Here is a 16,272-nt window from a genome sequence, read left to right as displayed (position 1 = left end):
CTGGTGTTTGTTTCATCTTTCCCAGCTCTTCAGATATATGAAGACTGCCATCATGTTCTCCCATTTTTCTCTTGTTCAGGTTTAGCAGCTTAGGTGATACACTGTTGTCCCTTTTAAATGTAATAAGACCGTTAGAATTTAGATAAGGAGACCCATATTCAGAACTAGGAGAATATTCATGAACCCAGTGGTCTTCTGTCCTTTGTTGAGTGCCTGTTGCTGTTGTTGAAACGACCAGCGACTCTCTCATACCGTCTCTGGGACTCACCCTTGACCTGAAGTCTTTGTGCAAAAAGAACAATAGCTTTGTGTGACCCAGAGAAATAAGGAGCAACATCAAAAGTTACCAACTCAAGAGTCACAACAACTCAACAGCACAATCTCATCAGTCTCAGAATTAGGTGGAATGATCTCAGCTCTGGTTCTTCTCAAACCTCTTTGAGTTCTGTCAAGTTTCTCTTCCCAGCAGATCACTTTCATGTATGGACTAGCATCTCTTTATACTATTATGAACAGAGCTGGCCAAATTCAGCATGTTTAAACGGAGTCAGTGCAGAATTATTTGTGGTCAAGTTGTTTTGTCTTTCAGATTTCCATCTGTGAACTTGTAACTCCTATTTTCCACTTTAATTGGCTGGAAAAGCCAGTGTTGAGCACCTGTCCAAATGAAGCTAGGCTTTTTTCCTTCTCTAATAGACTGACCTTGGGAGTCTAACTTCACTTTACGATCCCCTTCTTGTAGAAGGAAGCTATACGGCCTGTCCCAGATCTGACGTCCTCATTCTTAAGACTCTGGGAATAATCTGATGATTTGTATGTTAGTGGAAACACTCCTGGTGCAGCTCCCTACCTCGTCATGTTCCAGATTCACAGAGAGGCGAGGGACACCCAGATGACCTTCTGTGTCACATAACAGGCCTTAACTCACCTTTTGATTTACCTGTCATTCCATTCTCACTGTTACTGCCCTTCTGTAACTTCTGTAGGAACAGAGTCAAGTGTCTGTGATCTTAAGCGGTGTCAGGGTTCTTTTAGGGGTCATGACTGTTTTTCAACAAACATTTATTTAGCCATATGTTTGGAGCCTGAAGCTTCAGGTGATGAGGATATAAGACCAATGAACGTAAGTCTCTAACATCAAGGAGAGTACAACTGATGTATGTCATTTAGAAAAGTAAATGATATAGCCTAAATTGAAGGTAAAGAAAAGGACATGTGTTTTCCTGCTAGTGGTAGAGTTCATTAAAATATAAGATTCTGATGAAATCACCTATTCTTATATAAGACAATGTATAGAAAAGCATGGCAAAGTTTTAGAAATGTAAGATATTACCGTAGTATTCTTGAAACAAAATGTTAGATAAATACTAAATCTGTTGTTTTTTCTGTCTCCTAATATAGAAGTTATATGAGCATTTCTTCTGAAGAACCAAAGCAGAAATTTAAAAAGAATTTCTACAATTAATGGAATTCCTTCCATGCTATAAAGGAGCATCCCCCTCCTCCAGTTTTCTAAAGATTTCTTGACCATCATTTTGAAAAGACTTTATTAAAACCAGCTAAAGACAACAGACTGGATAGCTTTTCTAATAATTTTCGCCAATAGAGAAAAAAATGTTCCTTGTTCTTCAGTACTTTAAAACAGCTTTTTCCAGTGTGCTCCTTCTTAGCAAATCAATATTTTTCTGCATTCTCTAAAAGATGAGATCATTTGGCTATTAAAAAAAAAATGGGCTGACTAGGCATGATTTTTCATATAAATGTGTTGGTCTTTAAAAGCTAACATAAAATTGGCACAAAAAATTTACCTTTTACAATGTAATACTTGAAAAATAAGTACCTCTTTGTTCTACAAGTAGAGTGACTAGGAGAGGTGTTTAAATTAAGCCTGTTTAAATATTACTGCAAAGAGTTCTATTTGTAGAAGCAAACTGTAGGCAGATTACCAGGTTCTTGTAAATGCAATTTGTACATGGACATTCTGCAAACCCAGCTGTCACATTCTTGCATCTCTTTTTGCAAAAACATACTAAACAGTTTTAAAATGTGAAAAAGAAACATTATTTTTTCAGAGCAAGGAAATAGACTGTCCTCTTAAATAATGTATTTATAGTTTTTCCAGATAAACTAATCAAATAAATTAGAACAACGTGACAACATTGCAAACTTTGATTTACTGGATGCATTCCTTATGTTACCATGAGAGAATGTTTGTGATGATTCAGGGCTATTTCTGACGTCTGTACATTGCTGCTGTCCCCAGTGATGGTGGGACTTACCTTTGCCTTACCTGATCACAAATTATGTGGGGGGAGGGAGTAAAGATTTACTATTTCTTTAAATAAAAAAAGAATTTGGTTTTGCTCGTTTAAGAGCAAAGAAGACCTGATGGAATGTTGACTATGTTTGGCGCACAGAGCACTGTGCAGGACCCCTTCACAAACCTCCTCCTTCTGCGTGGCACCCATCAGCTCTGACTTTTCACTCTTCACTTTTACTGCTGAGCTTAGCTGTGCAAACTTGCACTTTCATTTGCTAATATAATTCAGTTTTATTTTACCATTTTAGAAACTACTAATAACTAAATATTAAAGGAGAGGGGGCTCTGAAGGAACACTTTTTTTGTGTGTGTGTGGAGTGTTTGGAAAGGTAAACGTGTAGCAGTATAATATGTTGGTTTTATTAAGAGGGATTGGTTAATCTATATTGAATGAGAAACTTCATTTATTAAAATCCAAGCTATAGTAACAGCTGTAATTTGTGAAAACATTAATTTGGGGCTTTTCCCTATTCTCAGTTGTCCATGTACGCATAGTCATATTAAAAAAAAATCTGTTCAACAAAGTTGTTTTATTTGTTTAAGTCGACCTAGCACAAAACACCAAATAAAAATGTGTTTGACATAGTTTTACTTTTAGGTTTCTCATATGTTACAACTTTACTCCGATTGAGTCTTGAGTTTTCAAATTGCCCTTCATTCAATCTCAGTAACATTTCCCCAGCTTCCTCTGAACGGAAATATAGGTTTATTTAGAACAATAGTTCTATTTTGGCTAGGTTTTCTTGGTTTCATTTATATTTGTGAATTTGAGCCATCATTAACAGACTGAAAGCCTTCTAAGTAATCAAGTTTTAATTAAAAGTGATAAAAAGTTAACTATATTTTATTTTTTTAAGATTTTATTTATTTCAGAGAGAGCATGAGAGAACATGAGCAGGGAGAGGGGTTAGAGACAGGGAGAAGCAGACTCCCTGCTGAGCAGGAAGCAGGACAAGAGGCTTGATCCCAGGACCCTGGGATCATGACCTGAGCCAAAGGCAGATGCTTAACCGACTGAGCCACCCAGGCACACGTAAAATTAACTATATTTTAAAAACAACATTACCAGAGGATGACCTGGACCTTTACAATGGCTTGATTGCTTTCTCTCCAGCTCCTAAATGTCAGTATTCACCCCGCTGATCATAAAGAGATCTTTAGTAGGTACTACATCAAGGGCAGTGCTCAGGGATCAGATATGATCCTCAGCATGGAATGAGGGTGGATGGGCTTTTAGTTTCTTTGTCACACCATTGTAGACTGTCTAGGCCAATGCAGTCACCAATCACAAGTTCATTTGGTAGAAGAGTGGCCCGCTTTTCCTGGAAGGGGTAAGGCCATATGTCTCCTCTTGCCTAACCGTGTTCTCTGGTGGTATATTACCATAAAAGCAAATCTAAAACAGAGTTCTTGCACGTGAACATGTTTATGCTTATTAGCAAGCAGGGCCTTTGGCAAGCTTGGATAATTCCTTCTCTGCTCATAATCCCACAGACACCTCGACCAAAAGATTCATAGTAAAGCAGAAGCAGTAATACTATGAAGGCAGAAGTAACCCGATTGAAACAGGCAATGCAATCTTAAATGTCTGGGGGTGGGGGAAGGATGGCACAGGAGCAAACAGCTCTAGAGCTGAAGTACTAATCAAAAGTCTTAAACTTGCAGGGTCTGCCATATTCTTATACCTTGTTTGATGTATTTTGCCTCTATCTTTCTAGGCAACCACTTACCTTTCAAGTTCCATTCACTAATAAAAAATTACTAACCTTCCTTATGCTGATTAACACTGGTGTAGGTTTAGATGACAATATTTAAAGCACCCAGCCACCAGATTGGAGTCCTTCGAATGCTATCTGACCTAGCCCCAGGGTAAGACTAAAGTTACATGGACATGTACATCACAAAGTTGATACTAAAGCATTTTGGAGTTAAATTATTGCATATTAAAATATAACAGACACCAATAAATTGTCCCATCTTTTGCATTTTTTTAAAGATTTTATTGAGAGAGAGCACAAGCTAGGGGGAGGGGCAGAAGGACAAGCAGACTCCCCACTAAGCACAGAGCCAGATGTGGGGCTAGATCCTAGGACCCTGAGATCATGACCTGAACCAAAGTCCACTGCTTCACCGAGTGAACCACCCAGGTGCCTCTTGCATTTTCTTGATGGATGGAAATTTGACTCTTGGCCTACATTCGATTGTGCATAGAACATGAAAAGGCATGATGAGACGGCTATCGGATCAAGTTACAAAAAGCAATTAAAAAACTTCTAAAGATGCTCTTTGAAAAGATTTCATGCCCTCCACCCAACTCCTGTTTTTACTCAGCAGACACCTAAGCCCGCTCAGAAGTACTCAAGATTGTCATTTTGTTACATCCTTTGGTACCTCATTAGTTTGGGGGAGAAACTCCAAAGACCTTGCAAGAAGAGAGAGAAAAGGATCAGCATGTGAACAGAAGGTGCAATTTTAAATTATTACAAATAAAACATTTCATTAGTAACTATTCCCTTGGTGACTATTGGGTTTTTATGTTGAGTACAATTTTAGAAGTCAAAAGTACTTTTAGTAATTAGTGCCAAGATTGGTAACATTCAAAAGAGAAAAACATTTTGATTCCTGTTTAAAAATATACACGAAAAAAGTAGTGGTACTGACGACCACTTTTGAATTAGTGGCTCTCTAACACCTTACAGAAGACTGAAAGGAAAGGGTAAGAAGGGACCTAATGTCGAAAGTGATAGAGGAATGGGAAAGAGCCAACACCTGGTATTACAATAGGTCTGAAGACCAGGTCTGCAATGATGGGCAGCATGAGGCTTGGTAAGTTGCCTGTGTGCTCGGGGTCTGGATTTCTTAACCTGTATGTGGTAGAACAGTGCCCATCTCATTGGGTTGTCTTAGTGGTTATCAAGGATTGAGAGTAAATGTAAGTTTCTGACACATGGTAATTGTCCAGTAGATGTTAAGTGTTTTGGTCTTTATTTATTTTTAAAGATTTTATTTATTTGACAGAGAGAGACAGCGAGAGAGGGAACACAAGCAGGGGGAGTGGGAGAGGGAGAAGCAGGCTTCCCACCGAGCAGGGAGCCCGATGCGGGGCTCGATCCCAGGACCCTGGGATCATGACCTGAGCCGAAGGCAGACGCTTAACTGACTGAGCCCCCCAGGCGCCCCTGTTTTAGTCTTTAGTCTGAGATCCTTGTGGTAGGCGGGACCCTGCCCCGGAAGGTGGGAAACCTCACTTTTTCCAACAGTGGCCTTGAGTGCCACTATGCTTCTTTGTTTTTTGGTTTTTGGTTTTTTAAAGATTTTATTTATTTATTTGACAGAGACACAGCAAGAGAGGGAACACAAGCAGGGGGAGTGGGAGAGGGAGAAGCAGGCCCCCCACTGAGCAGGGAGCCCAATGCGGGGCTCAATCCCAGGACCCTGGGACCATGACCCGAGCTGAAGGCAGACGCCTAACAACTGAGCCACCCAGGCGCCCCGCCACTATGTTTTTTTTAATAAGTTGCCTGTTCCAAGTGTTACACCACGCAAACTAAACAGATGAGGATTCATTTGTCTAGAACAGTATAACATCTTTGGAGTTTCTAACCATTTTTGAGTTGTGACCAATTACTATTTAATTTCATAATTTTCCCTCCTTCCTCTGCCCCTCCCACAATGTTTTCTTTCCAACAAGAATTACATTGTTACGGGCGCCTGGGTGGATCAGTTAAGCAACTGCCTTCGGCTCAGGTCACGATCCTGGAGTCCCGGGATCGAGTCCCGCATCGGGCTCCCTGCTCAGCGAGGAGCCTGCTTCTCCCTCTGACCCTCCCCCCTCTCATGTACTCTCTCTCATTCTCGCTCTCTCAAATAAATAAATAAATCTTTAAAAAAAAAAAATTACATTGTTACTTCATATTCTTATATATACACGGAGGCACTTCTTGACATCCTCTGACACAATTAGACTGGTCTTGTTGGCTGCGAAGCCAGGGATGATTAAATATTCCTCCGGAAGCTGCTGTCAAAGTTGGGCAACCCCCAGGAGGTGCTTGCAGAGCCTGGAGCACAGGAAGTTTGTAGAGCTGTGCGAGGAGCTCGAGAGCTAAGCACATCATGTTCAGACCTTATCTAACGACTCCTTTTCCTCCCCACGTGGAGCCGCCTGACCAAAAGATGCCAGAGAAGAGGTGGATTCGGAAGGTAAGAATTTGGAGGCCCTTGTCAGATTTGAAGGTCAGGAAGGGCATCCCTTGGTGTGTTCCATTGCTCATTCCTTCTCGGGGCAGAGGGTGGGGGGCTGTTGACAGGAATTTGCCTCTTCGCACTGAGCTGCACCTGTCCGGTGCCGTGACTGATGTTGCCAACCGACAGGCTCTCCAGCTGGAATGTCAGTGTCCCAGGCTTTTGGATGTTGGGATTTAATTGGGGGAGGGTTGGAAAAGGTAAGTGGGGAACTGACATCAGTGACTGACCTCCTCAATTTTGCCAGGGTAAGAACAGTAAAAATAAAACCACTCTCAAGGCCACTCTCAGTGGCCCATGCGTCAGGTCACACATCTGAGGACACTCTGGGACAAGGTATGTACCTTTTCTTCGCTGGATTAAGCTGTTACCACGGTAGCTGGCTCGATAACACTCCATTCTTTGGTTGTCTTTCCTTCCTTGTCTCCTGTCTCCATTCCCTTCAAGGAGCTCCCTTTACCATCCAGATAAACTACTTCTACTCCATCCGTGCTATAGGGTCTGCTTCCAAGGAAACCAAAACTGAGGTGATGCTAAGGTCTATTAGCATGATTTTATAAAACATTTTATTTCCTAGAAAGTAAAAACACAGCTCTTGTTCGTAAATAGGTGAATAAACGTAACTTGGAAAACCCACTCTGGTGTTCTCATTCTCGTTTTGTCACACCGGTCAGTGAAAAATATTCTCGGCATAATTCAGTTCTAACCATGTATGAATGAACAGTAAATGTGCTTTAATTTCTGGGTGGATCCAGGCCTGCGATCATCCATGATGACCCAAGCATTTCCATCATTGTCCCGGCTGTTTCTGTTCAGGCGGGTGGTTCCCAGCTGTTGAATTCTGTTTCCTCACCTTCGCACTTATGTCCCAGATTCTTCTTAGTGAGGTCTCGACATGTTTTTGAACACCCTGCTCTTCTTCACAGTCCTCAAAGCCTCTCCGAACCCCCACAGCACGGTCTGCGCTATGACTGCCAAGTTCTGGGGGAGTTGGAGTACTGAATTTGTAGCATTTTCTGCAAGAATCTTTTTAAAAAATCTAATAGACAACCTTTCTAACAACATGCTAAACTCAATATTATCAAGTACTTTTAAAAATTAAATTGCTGGGGCGCCTGAGTGGCTCAGTCGTTGGGCGTCTGCCTTCGGCTCAGGTCATGATCCCAGGGTCCTGGGATCGAGCCCCGCATCGGGCCCCCTGCTCCGCAGGGAGTCTGCTGCTCCCTCTCCCACTCCCCCGGCTTGTATTCCCTCTCACGCTGTGTCTCTCTCTCTCTGTCAAATAAAAAAATTTAAAAAATTAAAAAAAAAATTAAATTGCTACTAGTACTTACACAAATTGCTAGTCAGGGAGGGATTTTCTTTCAGAGACCTTATAGGAACCAAGTGGATGGAAGTGGAAAGGAAATATGAACAGGTGATGAAATAAGTGTGTGCTTTGTACAGAAATGTGAAAGCTATCAAAATGTTACATAAACATGCACATAAGACTATGAAATGTGTTCAGTTGGTCTCTAAATTTTGTAATTTTTATATCAAAATGCTTATTTTACACTTGTAAAGAAATTTTAGTTACAAAAGAGCATGGCAGATCATTTCAAAATAGTATGTTTTTAGCCAACAAATTTTTTAGAACATTAATTTGGGGGACTATTATAAACACAGTGACCCACCAGTTGTCTGTCCTGTACATAAAGTATTCCAAATGTTAAGTCTCCTATTGGATATTAAGATACTATATTAGGAGTGGAGATAGAGGAAATACAAGGCCAAAAGCCTTTTCTGATGGAAAAATAATCTATTGCTCATGTTCTTAACAGGAAAGAATGAAATGGAAACCTAGCATAGTTTAAAAACTAGAAATGTACTAGAGATGAAAATGGTATTCTGTCCTACTAAAGGCCTCACTGTCACTATGTTGACTTCTAGGTTTCCTGCAAATCATGACTGATATCACCCTCTTCTTAACCCTTTGAATCAGTCCAGACAAAGGTTCATATTTCCTTCAGATGTCTCTTCTAGGCTAGGAGCGCACGCAGATATGTTTGCATTTCACTCCACCTAGGAAGCCTGCTTCTCATAGCCAAGCCACCTGTTCTTGACTCAGCCCCAGTTAGAGAAGGAAGCCAGCTGTCCAGTAAGGGGCTGTCCTGAATGTCCCCGCTGCCCGTCTACACGTCTGCTGCCTACGGATCTCAGCACTGGGCTGATTCTGCTCTGTGGTGACATCTTCTGCCAGGCTACAACTGATCTTTTGACACGTGGTGCAGGTTCTCAACAATAATGGGACTCAAAATCCCAGCCCTTACAGAAACTACAAAAGTCACCCTGAAACAAAGAGGTCATTCTGTCCAGAGTTGCCTGCAAGAACTTATGTCAAAGATAAAGCCAGGGGCGCCTGGGTGGCTCGATCGTTAAGTGTCTGCCTTCGGCTTAGGTCATGATCCCAGGGTCCTCGGATCGAGCCCCGCATCGGGCTCTCTGCTCCGCAGGAACCCTGCTTCTCCCTCTCCCACTGCCCCTGCTTGTGTTCCCTCTCTCGCTGTGTCTCTCTCTGTCAAATAAATAAAAAACTTAAAAATTAAAAAAAAAAATAAAGCCAGGCACTAAAGTAGTAAAGGACAGATTTTATTCAATCATATACTGTTGTAATGGGGCGGAGGGGGGAATCCAGGTAAAGTGCACCCAACTTTGTGCAGAGGTGACCGGGCATTTTAAAAGGAGAATAAGGGGGCGATCTGGCTGGCTAGAGACAGGTGTCCTCTTCCTCCCTCAGTGCTCCATGTGTGTCCCTCCCAAAGCTGTGTACTTGGTCTAAGAGGACAACCTTCCCAATAAAGGAGGACATTCTCTGGCCAAGGGTATATGAGTAGCTGCGCTCCCTGCAAGAATCTCCAAACAAGCTCTCAAGGTCCATTTGTAGGACAACGTAGGGTAGTCAAGCTTCTAAGACTCCAGACAAATCCAAACAAAATTCTGCATGTGGCAGTCTGCCTTTCTTTTAGAAAAAAGAAAAAGAAAAGGAGAATGAGGGGGCTAAGCACGCGCTCAGAGTCAGGAAAGTGAAAAATGAACGAAAACCTGGAAGGGGGATGTTGGTCCATGTGAAACCCATCTGGGGGTTTTATTGAAGTTGGATTCCTATCCTGCCACAGAGGCTGGGAGATGGGCCCTACTTTCAGGTATTGGCTAGAATCAACAGTGTGTTTCTCGCCTTTGCCTTTGCTTATGCTGTTCCCTCTGCATGGAATGACCTGAAGGAATGCCCTTCAGAAAACTTGGAGTCAGATCTTAACTTCAGTGTCCTCATTTGTAAAATGCTGATAATACCATGAACCTCATATAAATGTTTAGAGGATTACACGCAATCTAGAATGTAAAGATCTTAGCACTATGCTCACCCCATAATAAACATTTGGTGTTTATTAGCTAAATAACAAGCTCATCCTTCAATATTCCACTTCCTTCAAGAAGCCTACTTTCTCTATGAATACCTACCATTTGCATCGACATGGATGGAACAGGAGGGGATCATGCTAAGTGAAATAAGTCAATCAGGGAAAGACAGTTATCATATGGTTTCAATCGTGTGGAACATAAGGAATAGCACAGAGGACAACAGGGGAAGGGATGGAAAACTGAATGGGAAGGAATCAGAGAGGGAGGCAAACCATGAGAGATTCTGGACTCTGGGAAACAAACTGAGGGTTACAAAAGGGAGGGGAGTGGGGGGATGGGGTGACCGGGTGATGGGTATTAAGGAGGGCATGTGATGTGATGAGCGTGGGTATTATATGAAACTAATGGATCAGTGAACACTACATCAAAAACTAACAATGTACTATATGCTGGCTAATCGAATTTAAATAAAAATGCCCATTTTGCATCCTAAAAAGAAAAAAAAAAAAGCCTACTTTCTTTCCAGAGTCTCATTCCAAGTTCTGTACCCTTCCTTCTTTCTTATGCTGGCTCCCTGAATCTTTCTCCATCAGTGTGCTTGCCACAATTTATTCCATTGATGTTCATGATTCTCTCCCCTACTAGACTGAATGCTTGAAGGGAAAGACTGTGTTTTATTCATCTTTGTACAGTAATCCCAAATGTCCAGCATGGTACCTGCTACACATTATGGACTCAGTGATAACGGTTTTAATGAATCGAAATGGATGGATAGATGGATGAATGAAATCCTCATCTTCACTTTTTGGTAGCATTTGAATTATTGATTAGCCCTTTATTATTTTTAAAAAAATTGTTTTAATTCCAATATAACAAGCGTACAGTGTTATATTAGTTTCAGGTATATAATATAGTGATTCTGATTAGCCCCTTCTTCTTGAATATCCTTTCTCCATTGGATTTTGTATCAATCAGAGTTCAGTTTCAGAAAAGAGAAAGCACCATGGTTTTTTCAGCTGAGGGGGATTTATATACTTTTTAAATTGTTGGAAGGACTGGAAGAGCATGCTCCAGACTGAACCTTCAGAAATGATTCCCAGATCACAGCAGATATGCCCCACTGGGAGAGATGCTATCTCTCCTGCTTCAGGAAGATGAGAAATCAGGAAGCTGTCCTTGGAACCTCTGACTTCAGGCACATATTTTTGCCTTAGCTGAGATCCAGAGATCAGGAGCCACCACAACTGAACTTCGTGCTAGAGCTACACGAGCAAAACATGGATTCCCAGGTCTTTGCCTCTTGTCCCTCATGAAGCTGGCGCCTGGCTGCTGAACACTGTGGGGGGAAAATCTAACAATTCCATGACAATTGCTAGAAGAACAGCAGAAGCAGCTGGAAGTGCTATCTAGATCTTTCAAGTCTCACTCAAATGCACCTGTTCCTCAAAACCCAGATCACATCCAGACTCCTCCAGCTGCAAGGAAGTCAGGGAATTTTCATTTTCAGCCCTCCAGACTCTACGGTATGGAAAGACACTCTAGACTCTGGATGGATTGGATGTGGAACACGTCGGTGCACAGTATTCTCCCCAGTTCCTGTGGCTCTGTCCTCCTGAGCCCCAACTGCGCCCTCTTCAGGGAGTCTTTCTTCTCCTTCCAGGACCCCATCTCACTCACTGTGATTTTGCCCTTCACCCATCTTTTCTCCAAAACTGGCTCAAATAATGGTCTTACCCACATCTGTTTCCTACTGCTGTGCAGATGAATCACAAATCTTCATTTCCAACCCTGACCTCCCTCCTGAGGTTTTTCTGTTGCCCCCCCGCCTGTCAGAGGATACAACTCGTGCACCCAGCCAGCACTTCACGTTCAACCGACCTGAAATTAACCCCGTTATGCTCCCCAACACCAGCTCTACCTTTGACATCCCTATCTTTTATCCTACCACCATTCCAGTCCTCCAGGTTTAAAACATCCCATGTTCTTTTTTTTTTTTTTTTCCCCAATCCACATTCAGTCTCCAAGTTTCACTGTTAGGAGGCTTTTTACAAACTCTTCCTCCTCTGTTTTCTGCTGGTTCTGGTAGCCGCTCGCCACTGCTGAGGTCGCTTTTGCCTCAGGACATCGAATGTTCAGACGTGGCTGTCTCCTTACTTGGAAGGCTCGCCTAATCTGAGTATCACACAAGCCAGTATGAAAGGAAACCAATAGAAAGGTACCTTGACTTGGAGCTTTTGTCTGCCTATTCCTGGAATTTGCCTCTAATCTCTAACTTACAGTTGAATTTCAGGTAATAAATAGAGAAAGAGGAAGCCACCATTTTGCAATTATTCTTGATTCAATAATCAGCAATGAATGCCACAAATAAGGGAAAACTGATGAGGTACAGCATGTGTAGAGTCTCTTAAAGTATTTTCCCACAAAGCACCTAATATTTATTAATTTAAAAATATAAAGTATGTATTAACTTGAAAGTAGAGGAACCCGGCAAATCTATTAACTCAAATGATAAACATGAACAACACTAGTCCTAGTCATGAGACAAATCCACGTGATGATCCACTGAGAAAACATGGTATACTTGTATTTCTGACAAAAATGCATCCCCTGAAATTAACAGTGATAAAACATCCAACAAGCCCCAAATAAAGAGCATTTTACAAAGTAGCAAGCTTGGACTCTTCAAAAATGTTAAGGCTGTGAAAGATAAGGAAAGACAGAAACATTTCCAGATGGAAGGAGCCTAAAAAGAAAACATTAGAACTAAATACAAGGTATACTCCTGGATTGCCTCCTTTGTCTACAATGTTGACAACATTGGAACAATAAGCAAAATAAATGGGGGGGGGTCTGAGAAATAATTGGAAGTAACGTATCAATGTTAATTTCCAGATTGTCCTCTCATTAGGGACAATCTTGTGTGCACAAGATTGGAGTGATCTCTGTTCCTTCTGCCTGCCATCAGCACAGAAAATATAAGGACAATTATGACCTAGTTTAAAGATTCAGATCACAGCTGTGTTGTAAACCACCAGCACCCCCACCTCAAGAAAGTCAGACAGTAACAATGACTTCTACCTATCGAAGTCTTTCTATACATTACCCCATCCTCTCAACAAAGCCCGGAGGCTCAGGAGGCCAAGGCACCTGGCCCAAGAGCTCGAGCAGAGAGGCAGGCTGTGAATTCTGCTTCATGCACAGCTCAGGTTAACGACCAGTCTGCGACACTAGTTTGGAAAAAGACAAACTGGCCCTAGATGACGACTGCCTCTTTTTTAGTGCTCAGATTCTGCAAGATCCATTTCCAGTCTCTTTCTGGAGACTGATTCCCTTGGTCTAGTGGTGTCCCAGCTTACTCTCAGACAAGTGGGGAAACTCCTCTCCCTGGCTGTGGTCATGCGTGACTGAGGGCTAGTCTGTTTGACGTGACATCTAGCCCCCCAGCCTGGCGTTCTCTCTTGACCTGTGTGTAGGTGACCAATCTCCCTCTTGGCCGTGTTTCGCTGGAGGGCGGTACTTCTAGAGCGAAAACAGCAGAGCTGCTTTCGTGTGAAGGAACGAGGCTGCATCCTTGATTGACTGATTGATTTTTTAAAGATTTTATTTATTCATGACAGAGAGGCAGAGGCAGAGGGAGGAGCAGGGAGCCTGACGTGGGGCTCGATCCCAGGACCCTGGGATCATGACCTGAGCCGAAGGCAGACGCTTAACTGACTGAGCCACCCAGGCGCCCTGCATCCCTGATTTACATGCAGGGACCACACATCCTGGGTTGCCTGCAACAGTCCCCGTTATGTCTGCTGTACTGGGGCATGTCCTACCTTTTGCTCTTCCGAGGAGCTCAGGACACGGATTCTGTCATCAGCTGCCGGAGCCCTCCCTCCTGGTTCTGGCTGTCAGGGCCTCTCATGGGCAATCTGTCCACGAGGCCACCCCCACCTCGTCCCCATCCCTAGCCAGCAGATCTCTGACCAGACCAGGTCGTGTTCGGTCCCCAAGACTTAAAGCCACTTAGAGTTTCACCAAACACCAATGCAGATCGGCTGGCAAACAGAAGGAGCTTCATGCACTCTCTCTTAAAATCACAGATATAGGGATTTTGCTCTTAATGTCAGATTTTCAAACTCAGGTCTTTCCTTGTCAAAGACGGCGTATGTTTGTTTATGTAAAGCCTGAGCACCTTGTGCTGACGGCTTCTCTCTGTATCATGATTAGTTGACTCTGAAACACAATTCTCTGTAACCCTACAGCTCAGATGGGGTTCCCAGCCTGCTCTCCAGTCCTCTCTCGATAATGACATCATCACTCACTCTCCAGCTGGAAGTGACAAGGGTTGCCATGACAAAACAAATTGGCTTTGCTGGCAGAGGCTTTTGTATGTGAGTGTGTGTATCTTCTGTGTCTTCGGCTCTCGGGGCTGATGAAATCGGCCCATCTGACAGCCTGGATAGAACAGTAAAATAGAGAAATCACAGGCAACATAAGATGTTTTTAAAACCTACATCGAGGGGCGTCTGGGTGGCTCAGTTGTTAAGTGTCTGCCTTCGGCTCAGGTCATGATTCCAGGCTCAGGTCATGATCCCGGGGTCCTGGGATCAAGCCCCGCATTGGGCTCCCTGCTCTGCGGGAAGCCCGCTTTTCCCTCTCCCACTCCCCCTGCTTGTGTTCCCTCCCTCGCTGTGTCTCTCTCTGTCAAATAAATAAAATCTTAAAAAAAAAAAAACAAAAAAAACTACAGTGGCTGGCCTCGAGATAAAAGTATTGAAAAAAAAAAACCTACATCGAGGCAGTAATCCCTGGAAAACAGGACCATTTGCTTATGCTTCTTAGGCACAAAAAATCCAGATGTTTAATTATAAAACATTTTCTTCTAATTCGAGATACAAGCTCTGCTGATAACATTGAACTCTGCTGAAGAGTGTACTTTTTCCTTCTGTTCCTTATCCCTACTTTCTTTCTCTGTTAATCAGAATGTGACAAGAACCATTTAAGTGAGCAGAAGGTCAGCAGAAATATAAATAATAGCGATCGTTTGTGAAGGGCCTACTCTGTGCCAGGCTAGGGACTTCATGTGCATCATTTTGAATCCTCCCAACAGCTGGTAAAAGTATCGTTATTCCCATTTTAGGAATGAAGAAATTGAGGTTCCAGAGCCAGGATTTGAATCCTTGTCACCTTGGCTCCAAAGCCTGTGTTCCATCCACCAAACACAGCCCAGGGAGGGTTGTACAAATAAACTCTACAGCTCATAACTCTAGCTATTTGTGCTTGACATTTTAGGGATGGGTTGGGAAGGGAGAGGAAAGAAAGGATTTGGGAACTAAGGTACCGATGGGATTCACACTCCAGTACTCATTGCAGCTCCGAGATAACTTAATGAATAGAGCCGGCACATACAATGAACAGTTCTGAGCTATACATGTGAACTTTCTTCCCCAGTTTGTTCTCGCCAAGCTGTTCCCATGGAGACACAGCCCCTCCATTTATCTGGAATTCCAAGTGCCCAGGGGATATGACCCAGAGGGCTTGGAGGGACCCGAGGAGAGACGAGCCCTACCTGCAGACTCACTCCACTTCCCATTCTCTCTCCCTTTCTTGTTTTTCGATAGAAACTCATGGTGGGATGGATTTCGTAAGGAGATACGGACTCAGTAAAAATACTTCTCCGTTTGCAAACATCCTCAGGGAGAAAAAGAAACCTCTATGACGACCGACTGTTTGTGGGAGAGTGGCAGGCGCCCCTGCTCCCAGCAAAGCTTGTCTCTCAGGGCTAGGAACCATCCCTCAGTCGGAAGATGTCACTGATACCCGGGGGGTCTAATTAGACATTCCACACCCAGTCTGGGCGCTTGCTTAATTAAAACATTTATGTTGCCATTTGAGCACGGAGATATATCCCATTCCCCGCAAACAACAGGGATCCTTAAAAAGAGAAATCACCTTCAGATAAAATGTTGTGATCCAGTGTGCCACCAAATGCTACCTCATGTTTTCTTTCAAACGGGGTTTCTCGTTTGACCACTCTGGCCCTAGTTTGTTCCTTGTTTCTCAAGATAGGTATTGAGGGGGCAGTTTAGGTCGAAAAATAGTTGTCCTTCAAAGGATAAATACTCAGTGTATGAAAAATTATTATTTTTTTAAAGATTTATTTATTTATTTATTTATTTGACAGAGAGAGACACAGCGAGAGAGGGAACACAAGCAGGGGGAGTGGGAGAGGGAGAAGCAGGCTTCCTGCCGAGCAGGGAGCCCGATGCGGGGCTCGATCCCAGGACCCTGGGATCATGACCTGAGCCGAAGGCAGACGCTTA

The 16,272-nt window shown here is 43.0% G+C and overlaps 1 protein-coding gene across 5 annotated transcripts in view; it reads left to right on the top strand.

Annotated features, from left to right (window-relative positions):
• The window catches only part of MAP7 (microtubule associated protein 7), a 171,196-nt gene extending 168,349 nt beyond the window's left edge, over window positions 1-2,847 (top strand). For all 5 annotated transcript variants that reach the window (XM_081829064.1, XM_081829066.1, XM_081829069.1 and 2 more), the window contains one exon: window positions 1,402-2,847. In XM_081829064.1, coding sequence (XP_081685190.1) covers window positions 1,402-1,412 — 11 coding nt within the window. In that variant the 3' untranslated portion in view covers window positions 1,413-2,847. The remainder of the gene's footprint in view (window positions 1-1,401) is intronic.
• Window positions 2,848-16,272: the final 13,425 nt, after the last annotated feature.

The sequence above is a fragment of the Leptonychotes weddellii genome, chromosome 8, assembly GCF_054177405.1.
Source record: "Leptonychotes weddellii isolate Sample4059 chromosome 8, ASM5417740v2, whole genome shotgun sequence".
Classification (NCBI taxonomy): Eukaryota; Metazoa; Chordata; class Mammalia; order Carnivora; family Phocidae; genus Leptonychotes; species Leptonychotes weddellii.
This window is presented reverse-complemented; position numbering and strand designations above follow the sequence as displayed.